This window comes from Gymnoscopelus braueri (assembly GCF_963280865.1).
Source record: "Gymnoscopelus braueri genome assembly, chromosome: 5".
Lineage (NCBI taxonomy): Eukaryota > Metazoa > Chordata > Actinopteri > Myctophiformes > Myctophidae > Gymnoscopelus > Gymnoscopelus braueri.
Genome location: NC_137606.1, coordinates 27,625,851 through 27,651,480, shown reverse-complemented (window position 1 = coordinate 27,651,480; position 25,630 = coordinate 27,625,851). Strand labels below are relative to the sequence as shown.

Here is a 25,630-nt window from a genome sequence, read left to right as displayed (position 1 = left end):
TGAGGCATATAGTTCTACAGTGAAACTGCAAAGGGTTTCTTCCACCTGAATGAACAGGCACATCTTTCAAGTTGTTCTCACTCAGTGATCCACACTAGCTGCAGGTCCTGCACGTGGTACTGTATCTACTTCAGTGAAAGATGTTACTTCTTTTCTTTCGGCTTGGAGTTAATATGGAATATAGCTTTTAATTTACAATGTGATCCTTTCACACTCATGTGATCATTTCACTCCTCTGGTAGGCTTTTTTTTTTGCCCTTCTGGGTGTAGCCTAGCAACTGGTGTGAAAGAGCAGCTCTCTTAGACTTGAAGATGGTTTTCTAGTAAGAAGGAGCAAATGCCACCGTATAGCCCTGAATCTCACAGCTGTTTGTCTTTAGTTTCATCTGTCATTTTGGAATTAAAGGATGTTTTCAAAAGTTTTGTATTGACAAGTATTGCAGTGTATTAAAATATGTGCTGCCTGTTAGGCCCCTATAGGGAGAGATGAGTCATTGATGTTCTGTAACAATCATTATGTGCTTGAAATTTTCATTGTTTCGTTTTGGTTTAAAGGTCAATAACGATTGTAAAATAAATTTGACAATAGCCATGTTGACTGGGATGAACACTGACATATTAATATTTCAGTCACTGAACCTTAATACTTTATTCAGTTGCCTTAAATTTAATAGAAATCTAAGTTATTAAGGGCTTTATGCAACCCTTTTCTGAATGTGCTGCAGTATATCGTGTTATAATTACAGCATGATTGAGCAAATTATACCATACCATCTAATAAAATACGTTTTCAATATCTATGGCATGTGCTGTTGCCAGCATCAGACCAAAAAATGAAGAAAAAAGAAAGAAAGTGGTGTTAGGGGTTAGTATTGCGCCAGCAGTCATGTTTTCATTGGGCAGAGGGTAGGATGTACACCCTGATTCTTCAGCTCAAGGGGAATAAAGGGAGCCTACGGCTATAAAGCTCCAGCTCGTCAGAAGCTCAGAGGTGATCCGAGGCAGGGACATCATATCCCGGGTAAGCCTCAAGTAACCCCATCCCCTCCCTCACAACAGGAGGGGAGGATAAGATATCATATAAGGTACAGTATAATTGTCTGGACTGGACTGGAAAGGGTATTATGGTTCTTCAGATCTATAGTAGGCTATAAGAGTTAATCAGCTGTTAATATACATCAGGTATTTTACTGAATGTATCCTAAAACCCCAATTGCTGGTCCAGAAAAAGATCTCACTGAATGTCATTAAACCGCATTAAGGCTTTCGTTTTGAGGTTTTCCTAAGGTCTGACTCTGAGTTTACCGATTGTGGAAATCCTATGGCTGATAATGTAGCAGTCCTTGTGCTGCCAATGACCTGCCAAAGACTGCTGCAAAAAAATAAATACGTTAAGCATCTGCGTGTGGCCCATATAATATGCACTTCAGAAAACAGTATTGTAACGATCAATGCCCCCTCCCTTTGTTAAGCGTGTCCTTGCACTTAGCGGCTAAGTGCGTCCTCACTCCTTAGCTGTCAGAGACAAGAGACATTTTTGTGAACTGTATTGAACTATTTGTACTTTGAACTGTTTTTTTAAACTTTTTATTCTGAGTTTACACAGAGACGCAACAGTGATTGAAAACGCTGCAGTGTGCATGCGGTAACTCACTGCCCGATATCCCAGTAACGCATGCGTAGAACAACTTACGTTCTACTTCCTATCACAGTTGTTTGTTTGGTTGCCATGTCCGCTTATTATAAGCGACTTTGGGTTTGTTTCTAAAGTGTAGTTGCTTATTTGGGCTTGTTTCCTAATGTTGTTTAAACCAGTGGTTCTTAAACATCTTCATGTCAAATTAATATGTATTTGTCCACAGACCCCCCCCATCTGAAAATATTTTGTGCCAGGGAAACTCATACAAGATTTGTGTTGTTAAAATGTTTTTAAAAAATCCAACATTACTCTTTTTATTTTCTCATTATTTATTTATTTTTTGAAAATAGCAGATCTGCAAGCTCAGAACGCGGTGCATCGCGGAGCGTTGTGAGCTTGTAGATCGGTTATTTTCAAATAGCCGTAGCCTAGTTTCACATTATTGCGTTTTCAACCCCCGATAACGCCGTTGCCGTCTAAACGGACGGCACATCTGATATTCTATTTTGCCGTTTTCTCTAGAGATCGTTGTTGTTTAAACGTGGCCTTAAATGATGGGTTGGTACATTAGTAACATTTGCAATATGAACGGTTGCAATTTCCAAATCAGAGTAGCTGCAGTTATTGTATAAGAGAGAGGGGGGTCCAAACTGGACATTCTGAACAATGTATTCCATGGTTAACATGTGACGTACACAAGCACACCTGGCTGAGAGCAAGCTGAAGAAAAACAAGACATACAGTAGGCCTCTAGTTTACTTGAGCAGTAATGACACTGCGCACTATATTTCCGAGTTCAACGCAGGATCTAACAAAATCTCCCATCAGTATTGTGAGCCTAAACTGTTGTTGTGGATGTAGCGTGCCTGATGTGGGGGTGTCAGTAAATTTCCGCTGACACCGTGCAAGTTTGATTAATAACAGCCATATCTAACCAGCAAACAAGTTATGTCCCTCTTCCCCTTTTTTTTGAGAATTATTTTTGGCTGAATTGGATGCACAGACCGATATTAAAATGGCAAAACAAATTGCCATAAAAGAAGTGTTCTTATACTGTGTTGTCCCTCGATTGGTGCAGAAGTGAAGCTTGTCACTGTATGTCATATCTTCCAAAGCACCTCAATTGTGCTGCCGGTGAATATTAACATTACCACTCTCAAACTACAGCCACAGAGTCTAATAACACATTGCCTCCCCGACCAAAGTTCAACAGAAAGTTATTAATAATGTAGGCGTGTAGGTCATCAACAAATCACTAGCTTCAGTACAATTTGTGGTGTGTTTTTGCTCTCTGCTGCGCAACAAATTATTACGTTAATTGCTGTTTTGTGGTACAGCAAGTTACAGTGTTGAGTTAGTTTTTTGTGATGTCATCCATGCCATGAAAAAACATGGAAAAGTCAGTGGTAAAAGCAATACACATTATATTATTATTTTAAGCCTGATGAGGCTCGACAGAATTAATTTGCCAACTAGAGCACAACGAGAACTAACCCAAATAACAAAACAATGTTACTGCAGTGGAATACTTTTTTAACATGATGCTTCCCCTGAGACCAATTAAAATGGGCAATTTTTCACGTTACAATATGTGTTACTCCACAATTAGAAGAATGTTGAAAGAATGACAAAAAACTGTAGGCAAAAGGAGAGAAACCCTAGAGTATTTCAACAAGGATGTAGATAAATAAATCGAGACGGGGAAAAATTACTAAATTACCTCAAATGGTGCACTTAAAATGTTAATGATACACGTGAGAGTACATTTTTCTAGTAAATGTATAATGGATGTTATACTGAATATGAAATAAGCTCACACTGTAGCAGTCTTTGTCAAAGTCAATAGTTTACAGAGAGCCAGGCTTGAATCCCAGGGCAAAACAGTTGGAACCCTGCCCATATCTGACGTTTGCTGAGGGAAGCAATAAAAAAAAAAGGAGCGACTTCTTCGTCCCTCTTGCAACTGTATTATTAATTCATCCCTCAAGCACCATCTGGCATGAAATCATATGTTTTCATTAAAATACCAGTTTGAACTACTATGAACAATCATAGAGTATTACATGATGTAATACTCTATGATTGTTCATAGTAGTTCAAACTGGTATTTTAAAGTAATTTACATGTTGAAAGAATATGTAGACAGGGTTCTATTTGCTGGGGGGGGGGGGGGGGGTGAAAGGCAAGATCCATGTCTCTGCCTTTTCCCTCAGTTCATTCATTTGTATCGCCGGTGGAGATAAGATATGTTTTATCCCTGCTTTTGGTCAAATTTCTGATCACACTTATATCTGGTAAAATAAGTGTTAAATAGCTCTATATTCTGATAGTAATCATTGCTATAGAGTGTTTGTTCAGTAACAGGAGTCTCCATGTCTTACCAGGTCTTTATTAGGTCTTTATCAGGATAGAGAACTCAGTCAGGATACAGATTAAAAGGCAAATTTAAAGGGAAATTGGAAGCGATGGCACTAAGAAATGAGCAGACAAAATTGGAACTGGAACACTATAAAAATGAAGCTGATAAATGGGTACTATATTCTGATTGGCTGAAATTTTGTCACCTTAAAATGTATTTTCTGTTTAATAAAGAGCTGGAGAGACAGGGAGACTCCTGTTACTGAACAAACACTCTATAGCAATGATTACTATCACAATATAGACCTTTTAACAAAAAAACATTTTGTTTTAACCAAGAAATATCACTCACCCTACCTTTAAATACATGCATTGTCTTTTGGGGAAATGTAAGCTGTCTGATATGTTTGATATTTGTTACACACACACACACACACACACACACACACACACACACACACACACACACACACACACACACACACACACACACACACACACACACACACACACACACACACACACACACACACACACACACACAAAAATGGTTATGGTTTTTATTCGTATGTACAAATGGAACCCTACATGTAGATCTGCATGGGAGGCAGGAGGGAGCCGACAGGAGGCTAGAGGAGTGATAAAGCAGTAACAGAAAAGTTTGCCAACTCAATCCCTGGGAACGACAATGAGGGGAAGGAGTGCAGGAATGTTGGCCTCTGGTGGGCTGACAGAACCAACCAACTAATGGGACTCCAGAGGAGACCAACTCATTTGGAAGTGTTGCAGTGTAAACTGCATGGCTGCTTAATGTTAGATCTCACACTGGAGTAACAGAGCTACCCCCCTAGGGGTGAACAGTTTGGGAAGAATATCTATTTGTGATTTTTCAGACCAATATTGTGATCATTTATTTTAAAACAGTCAAACTTCAGTTTTATATTCACTGTTTACAGCATGGGTCTTCAACAGGAGGTCCGGGACCCCTAAGGGGTCCTCAGAGTTACTACAGCCAAATCGTTGTGTGATAGGAACTTAGGAAAAGTGATATTTTTTGGTTAAAACAAGTTTTTTTGTAATTAAATTAAATCTCTATATTGTGATAGTAATCATTATAGAGTATTTGTTCAATAACAGGGGTCTCCCCGTCTCTCAGCTCTTTAATAAACAGAAAATACATTTTCAGGTGGGTTGCCAATTTCAGCCAATCAGGAGAGAGTGCCCATTTATCACCAATTTTGGCTGCTCACGCGTCACTTCCAAATTCACTTGTTTATCCTATATCCTGTGTGAGTTATCTTTCCTGATTGGATACAATTGGTATCCTGATGGTATCCTGACCTGAGACTGCATTTTCTGTTTACTGAAGAGCTGGAGAGACAGGGAGACTCCTGTTACTGAACGAACCGCACCAACCGCACCGCAGGGATGCACATGGGATTCTATATGGATACATACTTATACAAACAATGATCACTCCCCTCATGGTCGTGATCACCGATGTAGTGACTGTATACATAATAATAATAATAATAATAATAATATCCATGGTAACAGCAAGCCCGTCTCCCATTTCTCGCAAAACATTATCAAAAACAGCAGATCTACAGTACAAGCTTTGTAGATCAGCAATTTTAGCGTGACACTGTTAAAAAGACAACCAAGTATAATCAGAGTAATCGATTTTTTTTACAATCGATTATAAAAAGATCTATTTGAATGTTTTCGCGTTGACCAACCTAGATTGACCAAAACGTTTTGGAAGTACACTTTATAGAACTATGTGATTCTGAAAACTGTAACTCTTGAGAAAAAGGCCATCAAAGTGTTTTCACACTTTTCTTGGCTCAAAAACATTTAAAACCCAAAGCACTTCGTCCTTGAAGCAGGACTGAGATTTCTGTTAGAATGACAATCTTTTCCCTTGCCTTGCTCCACACACTGGGAAAATGTTTTGAAAAGAGAGCGAGGCGAGGGCACCAGGGGGAACAATGCTGGCTTTTGTGTAGATGTGTTATTTGTCGCTCTCCATTTTTCTTAGAAAAGGTGCAGTAAAGTTTTCGTTTCATTAGTCACATTCAGACTTACTCTTCTACAGTGCTTTAGCTTGTTTGTTTACCACACAAATCCTAGTGTCCCTTTGTCCCTAGTGTATTATAGGTGAAGAGATTTGGTATAGAGTGGGGGTCGGGTGGCTAGGGGTCGGAGGGTTAGGGTTAAAGTTGTGTTGTGGTTGCATTTGTACATCTTTGTTCAGGTGCAAGGACAATGGAGTTCTATATAGCAGGAGAGCAATGGCATGTGTTCCAGTTCTGCTCATCATTGGTACAATAGGAACAATATGACAAAACTAGAGCCCATCTTGCAATGTGATCACACCAGCCGTGTGGTGCAATGGAACATGTGAGAAATGAACTGTTAAAGGTAGGGTAAGTGATGTTTTTTGGTTAAAACAAAAAGTATTTTGTTAAAAGGTTAAAATACTATATTCTGATAGTAATCATTGCTAGTGTTTTTTCAGTAACAGATGTCTCCCTGTCTCTTCAGCTCTTTAATAAACAGAAAATACATTTTTCGGTAGGTGTCAAAATCTCAGCCAATCAGGAGAAAGTACCAATTTTTAAGCTTAATTTGTATAGTGTTCCAGTTCCAATTTTGTCTGCTCATTTCTTAGTGTCAGTATCCTGATTGAGTTCTCTATCCTGATTGGATAAAATTGGAAATTAAACTGAAACTGAAACGAAAATGCATTTTCTGTTTTATAAAGAGGTGGAGTGACAAGGAGACTCCTAATACTGAACAAACACTCTATAGCAATGACTACTATCAGAATATAGAGCTATTTAACAATTATTTTAACCAACGCAAATCACTTACCCTACCTTTAATCAATCAAAAATCTTCAATTCTGATCTCAACTACACACATGTAAAGTTTCGTGACTGCTTCTTGCACGGTAGTGACACTATTGTGTTGGCAAAATCTGTCCGCAGACAGACATAAAAACCTGGCAAAGTACTGGAGACCACTTCTGTGGGAGCGTTTCCAGGACCACATTTTGCCATGATGACACACACACACACACACACACACACACACACAAGGTGAAAATACCAGCTACACTGTCACAGTAAAATAAAAAAAGTATGTGTCGTCGACTGTGGGGTGGAAACCTCATATGTCCAAAAGCGTTACTTTCCATGAAATGGTCAAAATAACCCGTGTTCCAATGGATCATCCAATGTAGTTATTATTTAGTCACACGCTCCTTTTCATTGGTTCAATATTTATTAAACATGTGCACAGACAGACCACTGTCACTTAAAACATGTTTTTTAAATAGCATGAATAGCAGATGTACAGTACAAGCGCATTGCGAGCTTGTAGAATGTCTATTTGTACTACTTTCGTGTGACACTGTAGTAAGATGAAGTAGGGCATTAATTTACAAAAAAAACATAAAAAGTTAAAATGTGGAGTTACGAGGTTTCTGCCCCCCGAGATCAACGATGTTCAAGATATTAACTCCCTTTGGAAACTACAAGTGAAACTAATGTTCGCAATTCAGTGTCTGTCGAATGACTATTGACAATTAATGCTTGAACACATTTTATAGCAACCTCCACCTTCACTCCCCTCTGTCTAGAAAAGGGAAATGTAAAGGAACCGTGTCTGCGAATGTGTTCCTCCATCAATGCAAGAGAAGAATTGTTTCAATTACATCCATGAAATTGCATCTGTAAATTGAAGTGTGTTTGTTTCTGTCTGTGTCTGTGTCTGCGTGTGCGTGTGCGTGTGTGTGCGTGCGTGTGCGTGTGTGTGTGTGTAGCACATGCATGTGTTTTGAGTGTTTCACTCACACGTGTATGCAAGATTGAGGATTGAGTGGTAGAAAAAAATATGCTATAATTATCATCATCATCATCATCAATAGTAAAAGAAGGAACAGTGATAGTAGTAACGCTAGTGTTACTGCAGTAGTAGCAGTAGGGGCGACCGTAGCTGAGTGGGTAGAGAGGGGGTCCTGGGAAACAGAAGGTCCCCAATTCACATCCCAGCTCCGCGGTCTATGTGTCAAAGAGTCCCTGAGCAAGACACAGGGAGCAGTTAGCAAGCCCTAACAGCTCCCTGAGTGCTGTACTAATAGCGCTCACTGCTCCTAGTAGTTATAGGATGGGTAAATGCAGAGGACAAATTTCACGTGTGTGCAAATATACAAGTGATAAAAAATACACCAAAGTGGGAACCAAATTATTACTATGTCCTTAACCCATTAAGACCTGGAACGCATCTGTGTCACTTTTTGATTTGAGCTAAAAAAAGCATTATTTTACACTTTGGCTATTCAAAAATAGCGCCGAGTGCACCGAGTGCCGCGCTACGAGCTTGTAGATCTGCTATTTTTGAAAAATTGTGAAAATGTCTGCAAAGCTTGGAATATATATTGTTTAAAGCGTGAACATTTTCCAATTCTCTATTCTTTGCTTCTGGGGGTCCCTGGAACAAAACATTTTGAGATGGGGGTCGGCGGCCAAATACATATCATTTTGGGGGTCCTTGACATGAAAAAGTTTGAGCACCACTGATATAGAAACATATTTTTTTTCAGAAAACTGTTGGGATTTAGAAGACAAATTTGTAGAATCGGCCTCAGGTCTTAATATGGCATTTAATGTAGGAGCCTGTGCACACACAAGCATGTGTATATTCATGTGTACAGTATGTGCACGGCAGAGTGCTCGTGTACAGTAGTAATCCAAAATGAAAATAGGCAGCCGGCTGCTAGTCTGACAGAATGTCTGATGCTGAGCCAGCACTGCAATTAGTCATTGTTGTACAGAGACAGAAAGGAGGAGCCATAAAGCATGTGAAAACGTAGTTCAGTGGAGTAGATCTCACCGCGGGACAGAGTCGGTGCATCGGTTGCAAATCCTCTTTATTCCCCCATAAATCCCCATGGCTGTGTGCACATCCTGTCGGGACTGAGGTGTGGGCATGTCAACACGCCTTGCGCAGTGAGCTGCGCCGCGTCAGGGCTACGGAGACTAGATATCCACATTAATGACATGATAGAATTCAGTTTATTTAAGATTTAAGGATATGAAGGCTGTTGTATTTTTTGCTTTTAATTGTAAACAACTGGTATTCTAGTTGCACTTGCACTCTTACCACAAGTAAGACGCGCGAACGCTGGAAGCGAACGCAGCTCGAAAATGTTGTGTATTTACGGACTTGTAATCCGTGTTATTTCACCGTGATGGGGAGAGAACATTGACATTGTGTGTGTGTGTGTGTGTGTGTGTGTGTGTGTGTGTGTGTGTGTTTTTTGCAGGATGTTGTGCATTTTAATCAGAGCATTGTCTAAATTCCTGCACTCTGGCGCACTCTGGCGACTACACACAGGCAGTGCATGAACACAGAGACGCAGACACACACACACACACACAACCCGAGCACGGTTACATAGTAAGCTCCACTTGGTCGGAGGCGCGGCGAAGCCGCGCCTCCTTCCGCGTTCGTAACAACAACTAAACATTGTGCAGTGCTAGTAGGGCTGGGCAATTAACTGGAAATGTATTGAAACCGACATTTAGAACCTCATCGACTTAAAGTTGCTCATGTCGATTAATTGAATAATCGAGAAGCAGGTTTTTTAATATATCGTTTTTTATTTCTTATATTTCAACGAATCGACATAAAACAATTCGGATAGATTTGATATAATCGACTAAATCGATTAGTCTGATTAACCACTTAAGCTCTATATTATACATACAGTATGTACATTGGTGGCAAAATAGCGAAAGCAGCCGTTCTACAACGTGTTGCGATGCGACACGTTATGAACTTGTAGATTGGCTATTTTCACTATTTATGAAAATCTATTACTTTATTAAAACCATTTAGGTTTTATCAACAACAAAAAATGTAGTTGGCTATAGTTCGATCAACTGCTGCACCTGTACATTTAAAGTACAGACAAAAAAGTGTATAAAATAATCGTTCATTAATCGCAATTGAGGCAAAAGTTTGAAATAGTCGTGATATTGATCTGAAGTCATATCGCCCAGCCCTGCTATAGGGTGATGAATCAATCAATAAGAGGGCCCCATGAAACACAACGTAAAGGATAATGTTACAGAAGCAACGGCTTTTATAGATGCGTTCAGTGTTTCTGCTGGGCAAATGTTTTGGCAACTGAAAATCCAATCTTAAACTTCTTAAAATCAGATTCATTGACACATCACATTTTTGTGTGTGTTTATGTGTGTGTGTGTGTGTGTGTGTGTGTGTGTGTGTGTGTGTGTGTGTGTGTGTGTGTGTGTGTGTGTGTGTGTGTGTGTGTGTAAGAGAAGGGGGGGGGGGGGTCTGTACCTTTTACTGCACTTTTAGTGGGTTCTTTTCATTAGCACCATTGCCAGGAGATGAACTATGCTGTCAGAGCTTCCTGACACAGTAAACAAACGGTGGTGCGTAACATAAATACTGACGCAAAGCACACACTCATCCCAGTTCACTTACATCACAACATCTTTCTGTTGACTCAGTGGGACTTGTGGCTGTTGTGTTGCTATTGAAGTTGTGTGTGTGCGTGCGTGTGTTTTTTGAGTGTTTCACTCATACGGTCATGCAGGATTGAGTGGTAGAAAAATATTCTATCATTATTATTATCAATAGTAAAAGAAGGAACAGTGATAGTAGTAACGCTAGTGTTACTGCAGTAGTAGCAGTGGGGCGACCGTAGCTGAGTGGGTAGAGAGGGGGCCTGGGAAACAGAAGGTCCCCAATTCACATCCCAGCTCTGCGGTCTATATGTGTCAAAGAGTCCCTGAGCAAGACACTTAGCCCTAACTGCTCCCTGAGCGCTGTACTAATAGCGCTCACTGCTCCTAGTAGTTATAGGATGGGTAAATGCAGAGGACAAATTTCACGTATGTGCAAATACACAGTGACAAAAAATACACCAAAGTGGGAACCAAACCATTACTATGGCACTTAATGTAGGAGCATGTGCACACACACATAAGCATGTGTATATTAATTTGTACCGTAAGTGCACAGCAGATTGTGTGTGTGTGTGTGTGTCCGCGAGTGCGCGTGTGTCCGCGAGTGCGCGTGTCTGTCTGTCTGTCTGTCTGTCTGTCACACATGTCGTACAGTAAACATCCAAAGTTAATTTACTATCGTTGCACTGTAAAGAAAATCTGCACCCACCATTCGTCTTTTATCAAAATCTTCAAGTTCAGAGCATGACTGGAGATTGATGGAAAATTGAGCTGCTCTCTCATGCAGCAAAGAACAGCGCAGACATTCTCTCCCCCTCCCCTCCTCTATCACTCTAAATGTGCACAGATATGGGCTATTGATAAATGCTTTTGAACTACTCAGAGGCTAGAGACTTAAAAGTCTTCAAATTGTGCCTCATTCTTTGGTGGTGGACAGATAAATCTGGCTAAATGGTGGACAATGACACAGTCTTTGACACCTGAGGCTGCAATGTATTTCTCTGTGTGGAGACACTACGCTCCGATTTATCTCCAGTTTTCTGTCTACTTCTGATGATTGAAGTCTAGAATGTCTAGATATTGCCTCTTAAATCACAATGTATTACAGTTTTGTGGACTCTCTCTGTTTAAATTGCAGAGGATGTCTAGTGGATCATTGTAATTTATCTGCCTTAAACCATTTCCCAAAGCCACCCATTTGCAGGAGCTCAGGAAGGAGTTTTGGTTATGGTATTTAGCTTCCCATTTGGCTCATTCAGTGTGTGGAGGTTGTCTTTGGGAATGCCATGGATTTTTGCATTTAGTTGTATGTCTTCTGTATAACACAGGACACAGTATTACAGCATTGTACAATCTTATTCAGAGGGTAGGTGGGTTGACATGGAACAAGGTTTGTGAGCTGAATTCAAATCAATTAATACATTTTCATGCAACTTAGTCTGCTGAGCATAATCCAAAAATCCCTTAACATTAGACATCCAAATATTGTTCTATTAAAACAGATCCCAGTCTTGTATTGGGAATATAAAACTGTGCTATGAAATTAAAATGGATGAAATTCATAGACAAAGAACACAAAAAAGATCTGGATCAATAAGAGGTACTGTGTTTTTTTCCACTTGGCAGCATCATTACACATTCTGCCTGTGCATTTGAGGCACCATTCAGAGCATTATCAGCCCTATGTGGATTGAAGCATCTATGAAGTATCGGCATACTGTACTGTACATGCTGTATGTGCACACATTGAATGGTACTATACGAACTCAAAAGGGCTCTACAGTCAGCTACAATGAATACTTTAGGTAGTTTTATTCTCTACAGACCATCTGAAATATACTTATATTCTATTCCAGATGGCATTAGGGGTTAAACAACATGCATTCATTTATTTTTTATTTACACTTTCACAAAAAGGATTCCACTAAAATACTTGAACCTTGGCTCCTGTTTCAATTGCTTTTATTGGAAGGTTAGCTCGCTGTCTAGGCTGTGTAGGCACATGGTGAGAGCACAAGAAGTGTTGTTGCTTTACAAAATTGTGTAAATTTTTCAACTGGAAAAAAAAGTAATGTGTCACACAACACTTATTTCTTTCAAAAGCTTAAATTAGGCAAAACTCCTTTGCAGTCCTTTGAGCATTGTTGTGTGAAAGATACCAGATACTGTATGTAACAACCAATTTACAGTGTATTCAAGGACTGTATGTGTCAGTGTTCGATGAGTGATTGGATGAAAGGGCTTACTGATGATAAATTGTTTCCGATATTGTGACTTTCAGATTCCAGAGCTGGCGAGGGGGCACCGCAGAAAATTGACCACGCCGTCATCGGAGGGGTTGTCGCGGTGGTGATGTTCGCCATCCTCTGCGCACTCATAGTTCTTGGACGGTACTTTGCAAGACACAAAGGTAAAAAGCCAACAGTACACTGCAAAATATGACAGTTAATACAGGTCCGATGTTTACACTCAACGGTTACATTAAAACTCAGGATTTTGAGCGCGATTCTCTAGCTGCACAACTCCTACGCAGTGGTGGAGAAAGTACTCCGATATTAGTAAAAGTAACAATATATAAGTAAAAGTAGCAATATATATTATGATCTAAAAATACTTTGTTACAAGTAAAAGGCCTGTGTTCAAAATGTTACTTGAGTAAAAGTACAAAAGTATTGGTATCAAAATATACTTAAAGGAGGAGTTCACCCAAAAAATTACTTATTTTCTATCAATTACACACCCCATGAAGCCTTGATTTCATGGATTTATTTTTGTTTTTGTGGCATTCCTAAGACAATAATTTGATGACCGTGTGTATTTCCGGTAGGAGACACAAATAATCTACTTTGTGTCTCCTACCGGATACATTAGCCGGTAGGAGACGGGAATCAAATTATTAGCTTAGGAATGCGACAAAAACTAAAAATAATCCATGGATTCAAGGCTTCATAGGGTGTGCAATTGATAGAAAATAAGTCATTTTTTGGGTGAACTCCTCCTTTAAAGTACCAAAAGTAAAAGTACTAAAAGCCTATGTATAAAATAGGGCTAAAGTGGTTAATGTATGTTTTATAACGGGTAATATCTGCAAAGTAACTAGTAAGTAACAAAAGTTTTCAAATAATTGTAGTGAAGTAAAAGTACAATATTTGCCTCTGAGATGTAGTGGAGTAGAAGTAAAAGTATAGACAATTGGAAATACTCTACAAAAGTAAAAAAAAATACCTCAGAATTGTACTTAAGTACAGTACTTGAGTAAATGTACTCGGCTACTTTACAATATTGCTCCTACAACAGGTTGGTCGGAGCAGCTGTTCAGCAGGGAGTAGAACTGGGAGGGACAATGTTTCCTCTGCAGTCCGCACATGTTATGCCCTCCTGTTGAAACTCCGGGAAACTTGTCTTCACCATCTCCAAGACCAACAAGTAGTGGTTGGAAGTGACGGGGACTAAACACATGGGGGGGGAATTGGTGAAATGTGCAGGGTGCCATCCTACGTGACCATGTATACTTAGTTCAAGTATGTCCATAACGAATGCAGGATCGACACTAGGGGTGTGCCGATATATCGTCCCACGATATATCGCGATACGTTTTCGTGGCGATATGTATCGTTTTGGGGGGGAAATATCGTTTTGATTTCTTTTTTGGATTTTTTTTTTAACAATAATAATCAGGCATGCAAACAGCCCCGAGGTGAAAAGGGTGACAACATGTTGTTTTTTTTCGGGTCAGGTGTCACACTATTGCCCTATTTGGATTCAAAACGGCTATTGTAGCTGAAAAGCTACAAGTTTGCATGTCTGAATAATGCAAAAACAGAATTATTTGTTTGCATTTGCTTTTTTTCTCCCCCCTATATATTTTCATAATAAAAAAGTGCGTATCGTATCGTATCAAAATCATATCGAAGTTGTGAGCCCAATATCGTATCGTATCGTTTCGTGAAATCGGCACACCCCTAATCGACACGCACGGCGGATGTTACCAATTTGTTTTCTCTTCCTGTTCAGGCACATACTTCACGCATGAGGCCAAAGGGGCAGACGACGCAGCGGACGCAGACACTGCCATCATCAACGCGGAGGGCGGGCACAACACCTCAGACGAGAAGAAGGAATACTACATCTAATCTGGAGAGGCCAGGAGAGGGGTGGTGGGAGGACCTGTAGGAGCACTAGATCTAACTGAGTGGGTGGGTGGAGGTGTGTTGGGGCTGTGGGTGTGGGCGGGGTGGGTGGGGGTGTTGCAAACGGAGCGTGGAACTTGTGAGGTAGCGGGGGCACGGGGCTGAGAAGAAGGAATGGAGATGTAGTGGATCAGAGGACTAGTACCAAGCGGTGTGAAATGTCATCGGTTCTCCTATCTCCAACCCCCATCCTGGACTGCTGGGGCCGATCTGTACAGTTCAATTATTTTACAGACAATTTTGTGCCTTGTTCTATTTCTTTAGTTGTGTTTTTTTTCTCCCTGTTTTTTTTTTTCTTTCTTTCTTTTTCTTTCCCATGCGTGTTGACTTTCTTTGTCTGTGTCCTCCACCTGATCCTTGCAGCTGGCTTTTCAAAGACAAAATGGCATGGTGTGTCTGTGTGTGCTGCAGCTTGCTAATAGCTCTTGTACCAGGGCTCACAGAAGCACCGCTTACCAGAAGCCAATGGGTCGAATACTGCGCATTTCGGTTATTGTCAGAAACAGATCAACAACACTTTTCTCGAAAATGTCAAAATCAAACATTCCTGCCAATTCTAAATCTCACTGTACCTGCATCACTCATTCTGTACATAGAGGCCTTGTGTGATTGTATTGGATCAATGTGGTTCACCTGGCTCTTTGAGGTCAGGCTCTCACATATGTGGAGTCTTTTTTTTAACCATTGTCATCCCCGAATGTATCACGTCCCCGTAAGGTGGAAGTACCATGGATGTCTGTGCTCCTAACAGCAAGTAACACCTGGGGCCATATGTATCTAATGTTGTGCAGAATCTGCACTAATGCGTACAGATTTTTCTGTGTTTCTCCGTGCAGACATTTTTCGTCAGATGTACCTGTATGAAAAAACACGTGCACCTTTTTTCCATCATGAGTTTTTTTTTTTTTTTTTTTTTTTTTTACCCCTAATGGTCTGGAAAAACACCCACAATTAACCTGTTAATAGCGCTCTATACATTTCCAAGTTGCTATTATTGTAGATTACATGTGGGAGACAATGGCTAAACACAGAAGAGGCATAACTTAACTGATTGTGAAATTGAAATGTTGGTAAAAAATAAATAATAATAATAATAATAAACATGTGCCGTAAATAGAGTTGGTTCAGAACAGACACCATTTTTTTAAAATGTAACGGAAGAAGTGTATCAGCGCCCACGAGACCAATATCACATTCACTGGAGCAGGTGACGGGACAGCAGGGCTCTCTTCAAAGAACCAGCGCATGGCTGGTATCCTGGGCCATCCTGGGACGTTGTGCAGAATGGTGCAGGCCCTGATAATTAGAGCCCGACCGATACTTCACTTTATATACCACTTTCAACCTTTCTGTCCCTATATTTTGGGCAATTCATTATTCCGATTTTTTTTTTTAAATAGCAAATCTACAACCTCAACTCTTTTGAATAGGGCTCAAGTGTTTAAATAAAATACATTCTAGTAAAACATTCTCAAATAAAAACCTTTATCAAACTGAATAGATAATGGTGCACTTTTCGGCCAAAATCGGTAATGGTCTAGAACTCTCCAAAATCAGGATCAGCATTGGACTCAAAATCTGTCGGTACTGTTAATGCGCCACACCTTTTCTGGACCCCATACAGTAAATGTCTCAAACCTGCATCATCCAAGCAGAGCCACCTCCCTTTCAACAAACCAGTTCTTCGCTCTACCACAGACAGAGTACAACCCTGTAAGTTATTTTGGGGCTGTGCAACCATGTGCACTGATGAAGATGACTTTTACATAAAGTTTTTGTGAACTCGTATCACTCAATTAAGACTGTTCGTCGTCATCCATTCTCATCAATTTTAGTGGGTTGACCAATCGATGCGAAATTGCACTTGGGAATTGACCATTGGCGGACTGACAAAGCCTGATTTTCACTGGCAACAACTGAAGACAATAATAAAAAAAAATTGTGAATTATTTTACTTAATTAAGACTGTCCATCCTCATCTATTCTCATAAATGTTTCTCCTCAGTGGGTCAGTCGATATGAAATTGCACATTTGCCAGATTTTTCATCTCAAAACAATGGATTATGGGACCTGGGTCGGACTGAGCGTTAATGGTATGCGCTCCACCAGGTGAGCCACCGGGTGAGCTTTGCGTAGATTTTTGTTCAGCATAATTTTAATGCACACACACCCTTGATACATATGGCCCCTGGTGTTTGGAAAGAGCACCATATCTGGATATTCTCAGATATGGGGGGCCAGTTCAGTATTTGATTAGGACTTTACGGAATGGCACCTGAGACAATAATTATGTGACAGCAGGTGACATGGAATTGAACACAGTATATACTATGTGTATGTGATATATATGGGTTTTTGGGTAATTGGTTGAAAATAGACCGAGGCATTGTCATGCTGCTTTCGCCCATGAGGGAAATTACATCATAGGATGAAGATCCCTATTCATATTATTAGTGATGTTTTTTGTTTGTTTGTTTGTTTGTTTGTTTTTTCCAATCAGAAGTCATATTAAATGCAACCCGGTTCTTTATCTCTATGACAATTTTATGTTGGTGTTTTGATCATAGCTTGTAGTAGGTGAAAAACGCTCAGCATTCTACATTGATCATTTCAACAATTTTTAAATGCTATCTTTGATTCGATGCTGGTACAGCCTCTTACTTCTCCTTAAAGGTCAGCAATGGACCAAATACAAACGCTGTGCTTGTATATGTGGGCAAATATGTTGCATATTACCTACTGTACTGTAAGACTTCCAGCACAGGTTAAGATTCCACTGTACAGGCTGCGCCTCTATAAATAGAACTGTTTTATTTTGTTCTTGGTCTTTCTTGGACAAATTATTTAGTAATATATTGAGTTTAATATATTGAGAATACTTTTTGAAATTTTACATGGACCTTCAACCAGTCATTTTGTTATCTTAGGTATTTATCTTTTATGTGATTGTGGTGTGTAGGGAAGAGAAAATGTTACAGTTTCAATTCAAATTTCATTTCAGTGGTGAATTAAGTGTCAAGTTATGTCATAAATTCTCTGGGCTTATCAAATTTCCGTGCTTCTAAGTATTGGATTATTGTCATTGTTGTTTTGTTTTGTTGCCCTGATGAATTGTTTTGTGAGCTGTGGTATACAAATAGAAACAACAACAACAACACACACATACACACACACACTAAAGCCTGATTTTTTGTACTTAGTTGCCCGGTGGTGTACCGAAGATAGATAAAGATCTACCAGCTAACCCTTGTAGATTGGCTGTTTTCGTGCACAAAACTGGCAAGTATAATTAAGGCATTAAAAGCCACAAATACGAGCCAGTTGTATTAACTCTCTATCTGTGATGACATCTTACCCATTGGCTGTTTTAGAGAGTCACGTGGGCAGAGAACCCTTGCAAGTTATCAGAGATTTGCTTTGAGAGGCCTGGGTATGGGAAAGGTCATTTTTATTACTGTCATCCTCCTCAGCCTCAAGCCCTTATAGATCCGTCTACCCAAATGAATTTCTTGCTTCGGCATGAAAAACAACAGATCCTCGCCCCCACCAATACATGCACACGCATGTGGGCATAGTGTGCAAAGTGTGCATGCTTTATGTCCATGACATGACTTTAGTTCAAAAAGGGGCCACATTCAGTATATAACATAGTTTGTTTGGCAGTTAGTGAGTGATTTTATTGTATTGCTTGAATAGAAAATATTTAATAAAATAAACAACTAGAAAATAATATGACAAAAAGGACAACCACTGCCTTAACCACTCTGGATAGCTGTCATTATAAAGCAAAAGACTGAAGGACTTCATTTAGTGCCTTCTTTGATAATGAGGCATATATGGTAAATGTCATGTCATCCTCCAAGATGTATCATGTACAGTATATTTCTATACAGTAGAACTTACAAGGCAAAGGTATACTGAGGTTGTCTATATGCCATGAATGTCCATTATTATGATTATATGATTATAACCTGGAAAGATAAGCTACAATAATCTTGATAATGATTTGATTTTAACGTTGAAATATTTGTTTTATTTTATTTTTATCAGAGTGCTAACAGCAACTTCCATAGAGTACAATATTCAATTTATTAAATTAATCAATTACTCCCCCCCCCTCCCCAAAATATCAATTATGGCCATAACTACATTCTGTGCATTGCTCATTTATTTGGGACAAGGCTCATGCATACTGTCAGAGAGCTAATTACATTAGAGCTAAAAGCGGTGACAAGCTGCAACAGAATTCCATTTATTTAGGATACAGAATATCACGAGTGTCATGGAAGTGGAAAAATAACTGCATGATCGACTTTGTTTTGCAATTTAATATTTATGTTAATGGAACATAACGCTGTTGCTATCAAGAAAATATAACGGATCGTTGGGAATCATTAAATTGTGTTTAATACTTGATATTATTATGTTTGTTTTCACTCTCTCAGGTTCACGAGTGTTAATAGTTGTTGTTTTGCATCTCAGGTAGAATGCAAATTATTGGCCCTAAGTGTGTATACTCCAGTACCACAGACAGCTATTCAAACGTGACAAAACCACAAGGTGTACATGTTTTTTTTCTCTCTCAGTTGTACATGTTTATGTGTTCTTAATATGGTGCACTGTTACAGTAAACGTTAAATATTATTTTGTATAGTCCTAGTTCACAAAGAAATAAAACTAGATTTGTTAAGCAGCCAGTATCAATTTATGTACAGTTTAGTGTCAACCAAATCACAATGATGTTGATGAAAGTTCACTTCAGATGCTTCTCTTTCGTCGTACGTTTTTGGTATCAGCTGTTTCCCATGGATATTAGAATGTGACCACACAGTACAAAATAATGCGATGGTATACTTGAGTCAATACATTCATTGTCAAGTACATTTTCATAGATGAAACGATGTATTTACTGTGACAAGACGTTTTTTGAATGATCAGTAACGTCTTGGATATTTGGTTGAAACACATGTTAGATGCCTGGGGAAGTTTTTTCTTTATGATCTCACTTAGTTGTTTTGTTTTGCCATTTAATCTACAATTTCTGTGCCCAGGCAACTTTTTAGTTTTTGTTTTTTTGTTTTTGTAGTGAAGAAAATGTTCTTCATGTTACCATACATATTTTGTATTGGTTCACAAAACATTTTTACAAAAAAAGGGAAAAAATCAGATGAGTACTTGTCTTAATAAAAAGATCAATGTTTAAAGGCTGTGGTTGGAATTTTTTCTACTGTTTTCCTGTCCTGAAATAATCATTAGCACACTGAAACTTGTGTTAAATACAGACGTGAATGAAGCCGTTTCTTTATTTAACTTAAGTTTATTTAAAACTTCATTTGTAGTATTTTTGATTGTAACTGAGATAAGGTAAGTCACATTGGCTTTATCAATATTCTTTCATGTAGACAGCAGCATTAAAGGCCCCTCTTAGCAAAAACAGAGACGTGTTCCCAGCAAAGCTCTCTGATGGACATGTGGATGCTAGAGATTTGACAAATTGATAGGTATTTTCAAGTACAAGACCTACTGTAATTTATAACCATGAACCATTCTGTCATAATTCTGTCAGTGCAGCCATTTCCCATTATTTTAAGTGATCTATCCCAGCTAAAGGTCAATAACATTATTCAAGCTTTAATGGGAATAGTTTAACCTTACAAACCACCCGCTTTTCTCTCACATTCTCCGGATCATTGAAATATAATACTCCCATTGAGGAACATTAAATACCTGCACATTGTAGAGACATTTACAAATCATACAATTGACTTAATTTTAGATTTTTGTTAAGATTTCACTCTTGAAATTAAATCCTTTCTATTGCAAACAGATTTCTTAGTGCATACACTGCCAAACGTAATATGAATGCATGAATATACTAGCCTGATTATGAGCCTGAAGCTGCGTGGAGCTTCAGTCTGAAATTGGCTGCAGTGTCAGCGATTAGAAGGGGGAGGGGATTCGAATTTCCCTAAACCAATCACAAGATATTTAGCTGATTGGCTTGTCGTTAGACCCACCCCCACCTCCGACTCTCATTGGACGGTACTTTTTGTATCCAAGATATAGATACACACGGAGATAGATGGGAACGCCCAGGAACGCCCCATTCGATTTTAGCTTGAGGAAAACAGTACGATCTGCCTCATAGAGTTACATCATACACGATCGTTTGGATCACTTTCAGAGCTATTTTATGGACGATAGAAACATTGTCAGCCAAGAAAAATCCATCAGAAGGACAGCTGGAACACAATCGTCCACTCGCCCTCGGAAAAGTTGAATTATTAAGATATATGTGACTAAAAAGACCAAACATTGCCAATCTATGAGCTCACAGCGCGTCGGAACGCGACGCGTTGTAACTGTGAGCTAGATTGGCAATGTTTGGTTTATGTTTCCCCCAGAATACGTAAACTGGGGTTCATGTGGTTTATCAGATTATCCTTATATCTTATTGCATGAGTCAAGTTTCAGCACAAGCACCACTGAGATCGGAGATCTGTTTCACTCTTTCCATGTCCGTCTGAATACCAAAACACTCGCCCCAAAACACAGTCGCCCCGGGGCAAACCCGCCGGGATTCACCTGGTATTCCTAAACGTAACCTCAGTAAAACTATGCCTAAATATAACCTTATTCCTAAACGTAACCTCAGTAAAACGGTGCCAAAACATAACCTTATTCCTAAACTGAACCTCGGTAAAACTATGCCTAACCCTGAGCTTATTTCAAACCTTATCATCTGTAAAACAAATACAAGAATACAAGAACCGCTGGTCGGTGAAAAAAATGCGGGCGAGCGTGTTTTGGGGCGAGTCTTCTGGTTACCTCTCGTCACCCTCCTTGTTGCAGAACATGTTTACATATGCACAGTGTTTAATCGCCTGGTAGAGACACTATTACAAGATATGATCAATTAAACTTACCATAATATCAAAACCCAACAGCCATTAAGTCATCAATAATGTTTATAGTGAATTTGAAGTACAGTTTACAGACTGTTTTGTGAACGGCACGTACCGACGCCATTATCATTTGGTGAAGTGCGCCATTTAATATCATGCAGGATTTACACACTGCTTTAGCTCTGTGTTCATTGCCAGATTTACAATTGTGTTTTCTGTAGGTTTTTAAACGAGGATAGCCGGGTTTGGCTTGTTTTGTGTGTAAATCTCTGCATGTGGAACTGCGTTTCCAAACTGTAATGGCGTCGATGTCTCCTGTACTTGGAATTCACTAAAACGTGTTCTATAAACATCATTGATGAATGAATGGCTTTTGCTTTTTGATATTATTTTAAGTTTAATTGATCATATCTATAGAAAATGTAATAGTGTCTTACCAGGCGATTAAATCAGATAACCTCGGGCCATTGTGTTGTGTTGGATCCTCTGTCCAGTGTCCAGTCAGGTCAACATTCCAATCGGACTCTTGTTTAATTTGCTAATGTAGCGTTCCTTGTCGAGTGGCAACAAGGTTTTGTGCCTGTGATCTTGCAAGCCATGACGCCTGCTTTTTAAATTGGTATACTTTTACAGCATATGAGTTTGAAAACCCCACATCCCTCGGTCTATACCAGCTGGGGGAAATCTGTGTTTTCCCCCAAGCCGACTCCGCCCCCCTAGGTACGACCCCCAGAGTGGGCAGGGTCTATGGTTTGGAACCAGGCTATACTGTAGAGTGGCAATGTTTCAGTTAGATGCCATTAATTATATGTAAATGTTCAATTTTAATCTGGCCTGCCATGTTTAAGCATAATTAGCACAATGGGGAAACTGAGATAGAATGAATGTCTAATCATGGCTTGTTTAGTTAGTTAATTGATTGATTGAGATTTATGGCATGTATCACTTGACTTGGCTGAGGTGTAATTAAATGATGTGGGAATAAATGGCAGTGGGCAAAAGGCAACAGGTTTGTCATAATATTACATCCTAAATGCCATTCATTTAGGCTGAAATTGGTTTGTTGTTATGTTTTGTACATGTTTTCTTTTTTTTTACATTGAGGCTGGTCCAGTTCAAATAGACCTATCGAAGTAGATTCACCAGTGTGGGTCAAATCATGAATAAATAATGCCAGATCTGTGTATATTTTTATGGGACAGTCAGAGTTCAAGGGGGACATTGACACTGTCAGGAGAACTGCCTGTGTTGTGTGTTACCCCCACATTTGCCCAATTTCCCACTGAGACAGGCACCTGTTGGACTTTGAAAGGTCATGGGGGATTCTCGAAACATTGAAAGAGTTAAAACAGCATGGTCATATTGTGTCAAACAGAGAGAAGTTAAAATATCTGCACACTGGGTTAAAGATACCAAACTATTGTATTAAGAGTGCAACATTTCATTGATGTAGGTCTTCATCAGGCAAATCTGATGAAGACCTACATGAAGACCTACATGTTTAAACGATGCACTTTTAACTCATTCCCTGCCGATGCCGTCTTTTGAAGGCTGTTTTTTGTAAGCCCACACCGCCTGTTTCCAATAAAAGGCATCCATTTATTTATGTCAGATAGACTATCTATAAACTAAAATAGATGGTTCAGAATTTGGTATAGACACTTGTTATTGGGATTCATAGTGAAAGAATATAATTATTGAGTTAACCTGAAAGGGTTACAGAAAATACTGTAAATTGCCAATTTAAATACTCAAGAGGACTTCCCACTCACTTTCCATAAAATAGATGCGTCAGTTGTTTCAAACAACGTATATCTAAATGATGTACAACAAGCACCTAAACCACAACACAATTATCTTAGAGCAGTGTGAATAAGATAAATCTGCATTAATTAAAGCACATAGCCAGCCTGTTAATCCGTATGCAAGTGGCAGACAGAGGGGTCTTTGTGTTTGTGGAGTGATTAAGTGTAAGTCAGAAAGATGCTGTGAGCAGCACTATGTAGGCTACTCTAATGTCAGCGATGTTATGGCTTGATGCTTAACACTGGTTCCCCATGGGGGCTACTTCATTATAAGAGAAAAATAAAACGAAATTCCAACAAAAAATAACGTGATTGAAGAATTATAAATTAGGCTTCGCGACCAGAAGGAAATCAGGTGGCTGTTGAAGTGGAGGTTTTAGGTTTGATAATGAGTAAAAGGCAAAGAAAAAAATATTTCCATATCTCGTTCCCCTAACTGTTAAATGTTTAACGGTCCAGTGCAATGACATTTTCGGCATTTTATTTAGGAGCTTCAGTCTGAAACGGCCTCGCAACCAATCAGAAGGTTCCATCCCTCCAGGCTATGGCACGGTAGAACCTCACTCACGTGGTGCTTAGTGTTATTGTTTTGTAATTGTTTGTGTGCAGGCTGGCCAAGGGATAGAGACACGGCCAAAGTGCAGAATGTTTGTTACCAAGTTGCTTATTTCGAACCTAAAATGTTTTCAGATACATATTTTAGCGCGCTGATTAAGTTTACAATGAGTAATACACAGTCTGGACGTCATCTTGAATTAGATTCAAAACGGAGTAGTTCTGTAATCAGCTGTGTTTGGAGGAACGTGCAGCTATGGGAATCACACAGCTGAACTAAATCAAGATTCATTTATATTCATGAAAGTGTATCTATGTCATCACACAGTACGTTTTCATTTACAGGAAGTAATTAAGATTGGCTTTTTAGGGCCTTTTGATATAAAAATACACAAAAATGGGGGGGGTTAAAAAAAATTTATCCCACGATTTTGCAACCCTTGGCGCTACACTACCCCCGCCAGCCTAGGGAGCCCAGAGCCGAGCTCATGCCTCCTTCAATGCATGAGAGCCAACTGACCTTCTTATCACCTGACAGGGGAGAGTTGCCCCGGTATGACGTAGCGCGTGGAAGGAACACCAGTTCCTTTCCCCTCCATCAGGCGCCCCGGCTGTCACCAGGATTACTATATGTTTTTGTGAGGGTACCTACCCTAGGAGACACGGGGAGAACATGCAAACTCCACACAGAGAGGCCCTTTCGCCAACCCCACCTAGGGTATGGGCGCTGATGACGCGGAGGATAGGACATGCCCCCAGCGCCCACAGCGTCCCCGGCAGGAATCGAACTCAGGACCTTCTAGCTGTGAGGAGACAGCGCTACTGACTGCGCCACCGTGCCCCCACAAAAATGGGTTTAAAAATGTATTGTTAGGTATGCCCATATGATGACCACAGATATGCTCTAAAATTGTGGAATTTTTTTTTTTTCATTTCACTAGACCTTTAAAGCTGGAAATGTGTAATTAAAGGTAGGGTAAGTGATATTTTTTGGTTAAAACAAAAAGTATTTTGTTAAAAGGTTAAAGTATATATTCTATATATATATATATATATATACTATATTCTGATAGTAATCATTGATATAGAGTGTTTGTTCAGTAACAGGAGTCTCCATGTCTCTCCAGCTCTTTAAAAAACAGAAAATCCATTTTCCGGTAGGTGTCAAAATCTCAGCCAATCAGGAGAAAGTACCCATTTTTAAGCTTCATTTTTATAGTGTTCCAGTTCCAATATTGCCTGCTCATTTCTTAGTGTCATCACTTCCAATTTCACTTGTTTAATCTATATCCTGATTGAGTTCTCTATCCTGATTGGATAAAATTGGAAATGAAACTGAAACTGAAACGAAAATGCATTTTCTGTTTTATAAAGAGCTGGAGAGACAAGGAGACTCATTTTACTGAACAAACACTCTATAGCAATGAGTACTATCAGAATATAGAGCTATTTAACACTTATTTTAACCAAAGAAAATCACTTACCATACCTTTAACTACTAAGACTATAGCAGCATCCTCAAAGTTCCCTCAATTTAGTCCCAAGGTGACCCTGTTCTGTAGAGGCAGACAGAGAAGTTTCCTTTGCATTTTTATCAATTTTACAAGGATGTTCTGCTTCATAGCCACCAAGACACAATAGGCAAGGGAAATATCTTCTTAATCGCGTTCC

General features: G+C 39.4%; 1 protein-coding gene across 2 annotated transcripts in view; it reads left to right on the top strand.

Annotated features, from left to right (window-relative positions):
* cadm1b (cell adhesion molecule 1b) overlaps positions 1 to 14,669 on the top strand; it is a 158,338-nt gene extending 143,669 nt beyond the window's left edge. For both annotated transcript variants that reach the window (XM_080428576.1, XM_080428575.1), the window contains 2 exons: positions 12,785 to 12,913; positions 14,518 to 14,669. In XM_080428576.1, coding sequence (XP_080284702.1) covers positions 12,785 to 12,913; positions 14,518 to 14,636 — 248 coding nt within the window. In that variant the 3' untranslated portion in view covers positions 14,637 to 14,669. The remainder of the gene's footprint in view (positions 1 to 12,784; positions 12,914 to 14,517) is intronic.
* The last annotated feature ends 10,961 nt before the right edge of the window (positions 14,670 to 25,630 follow it).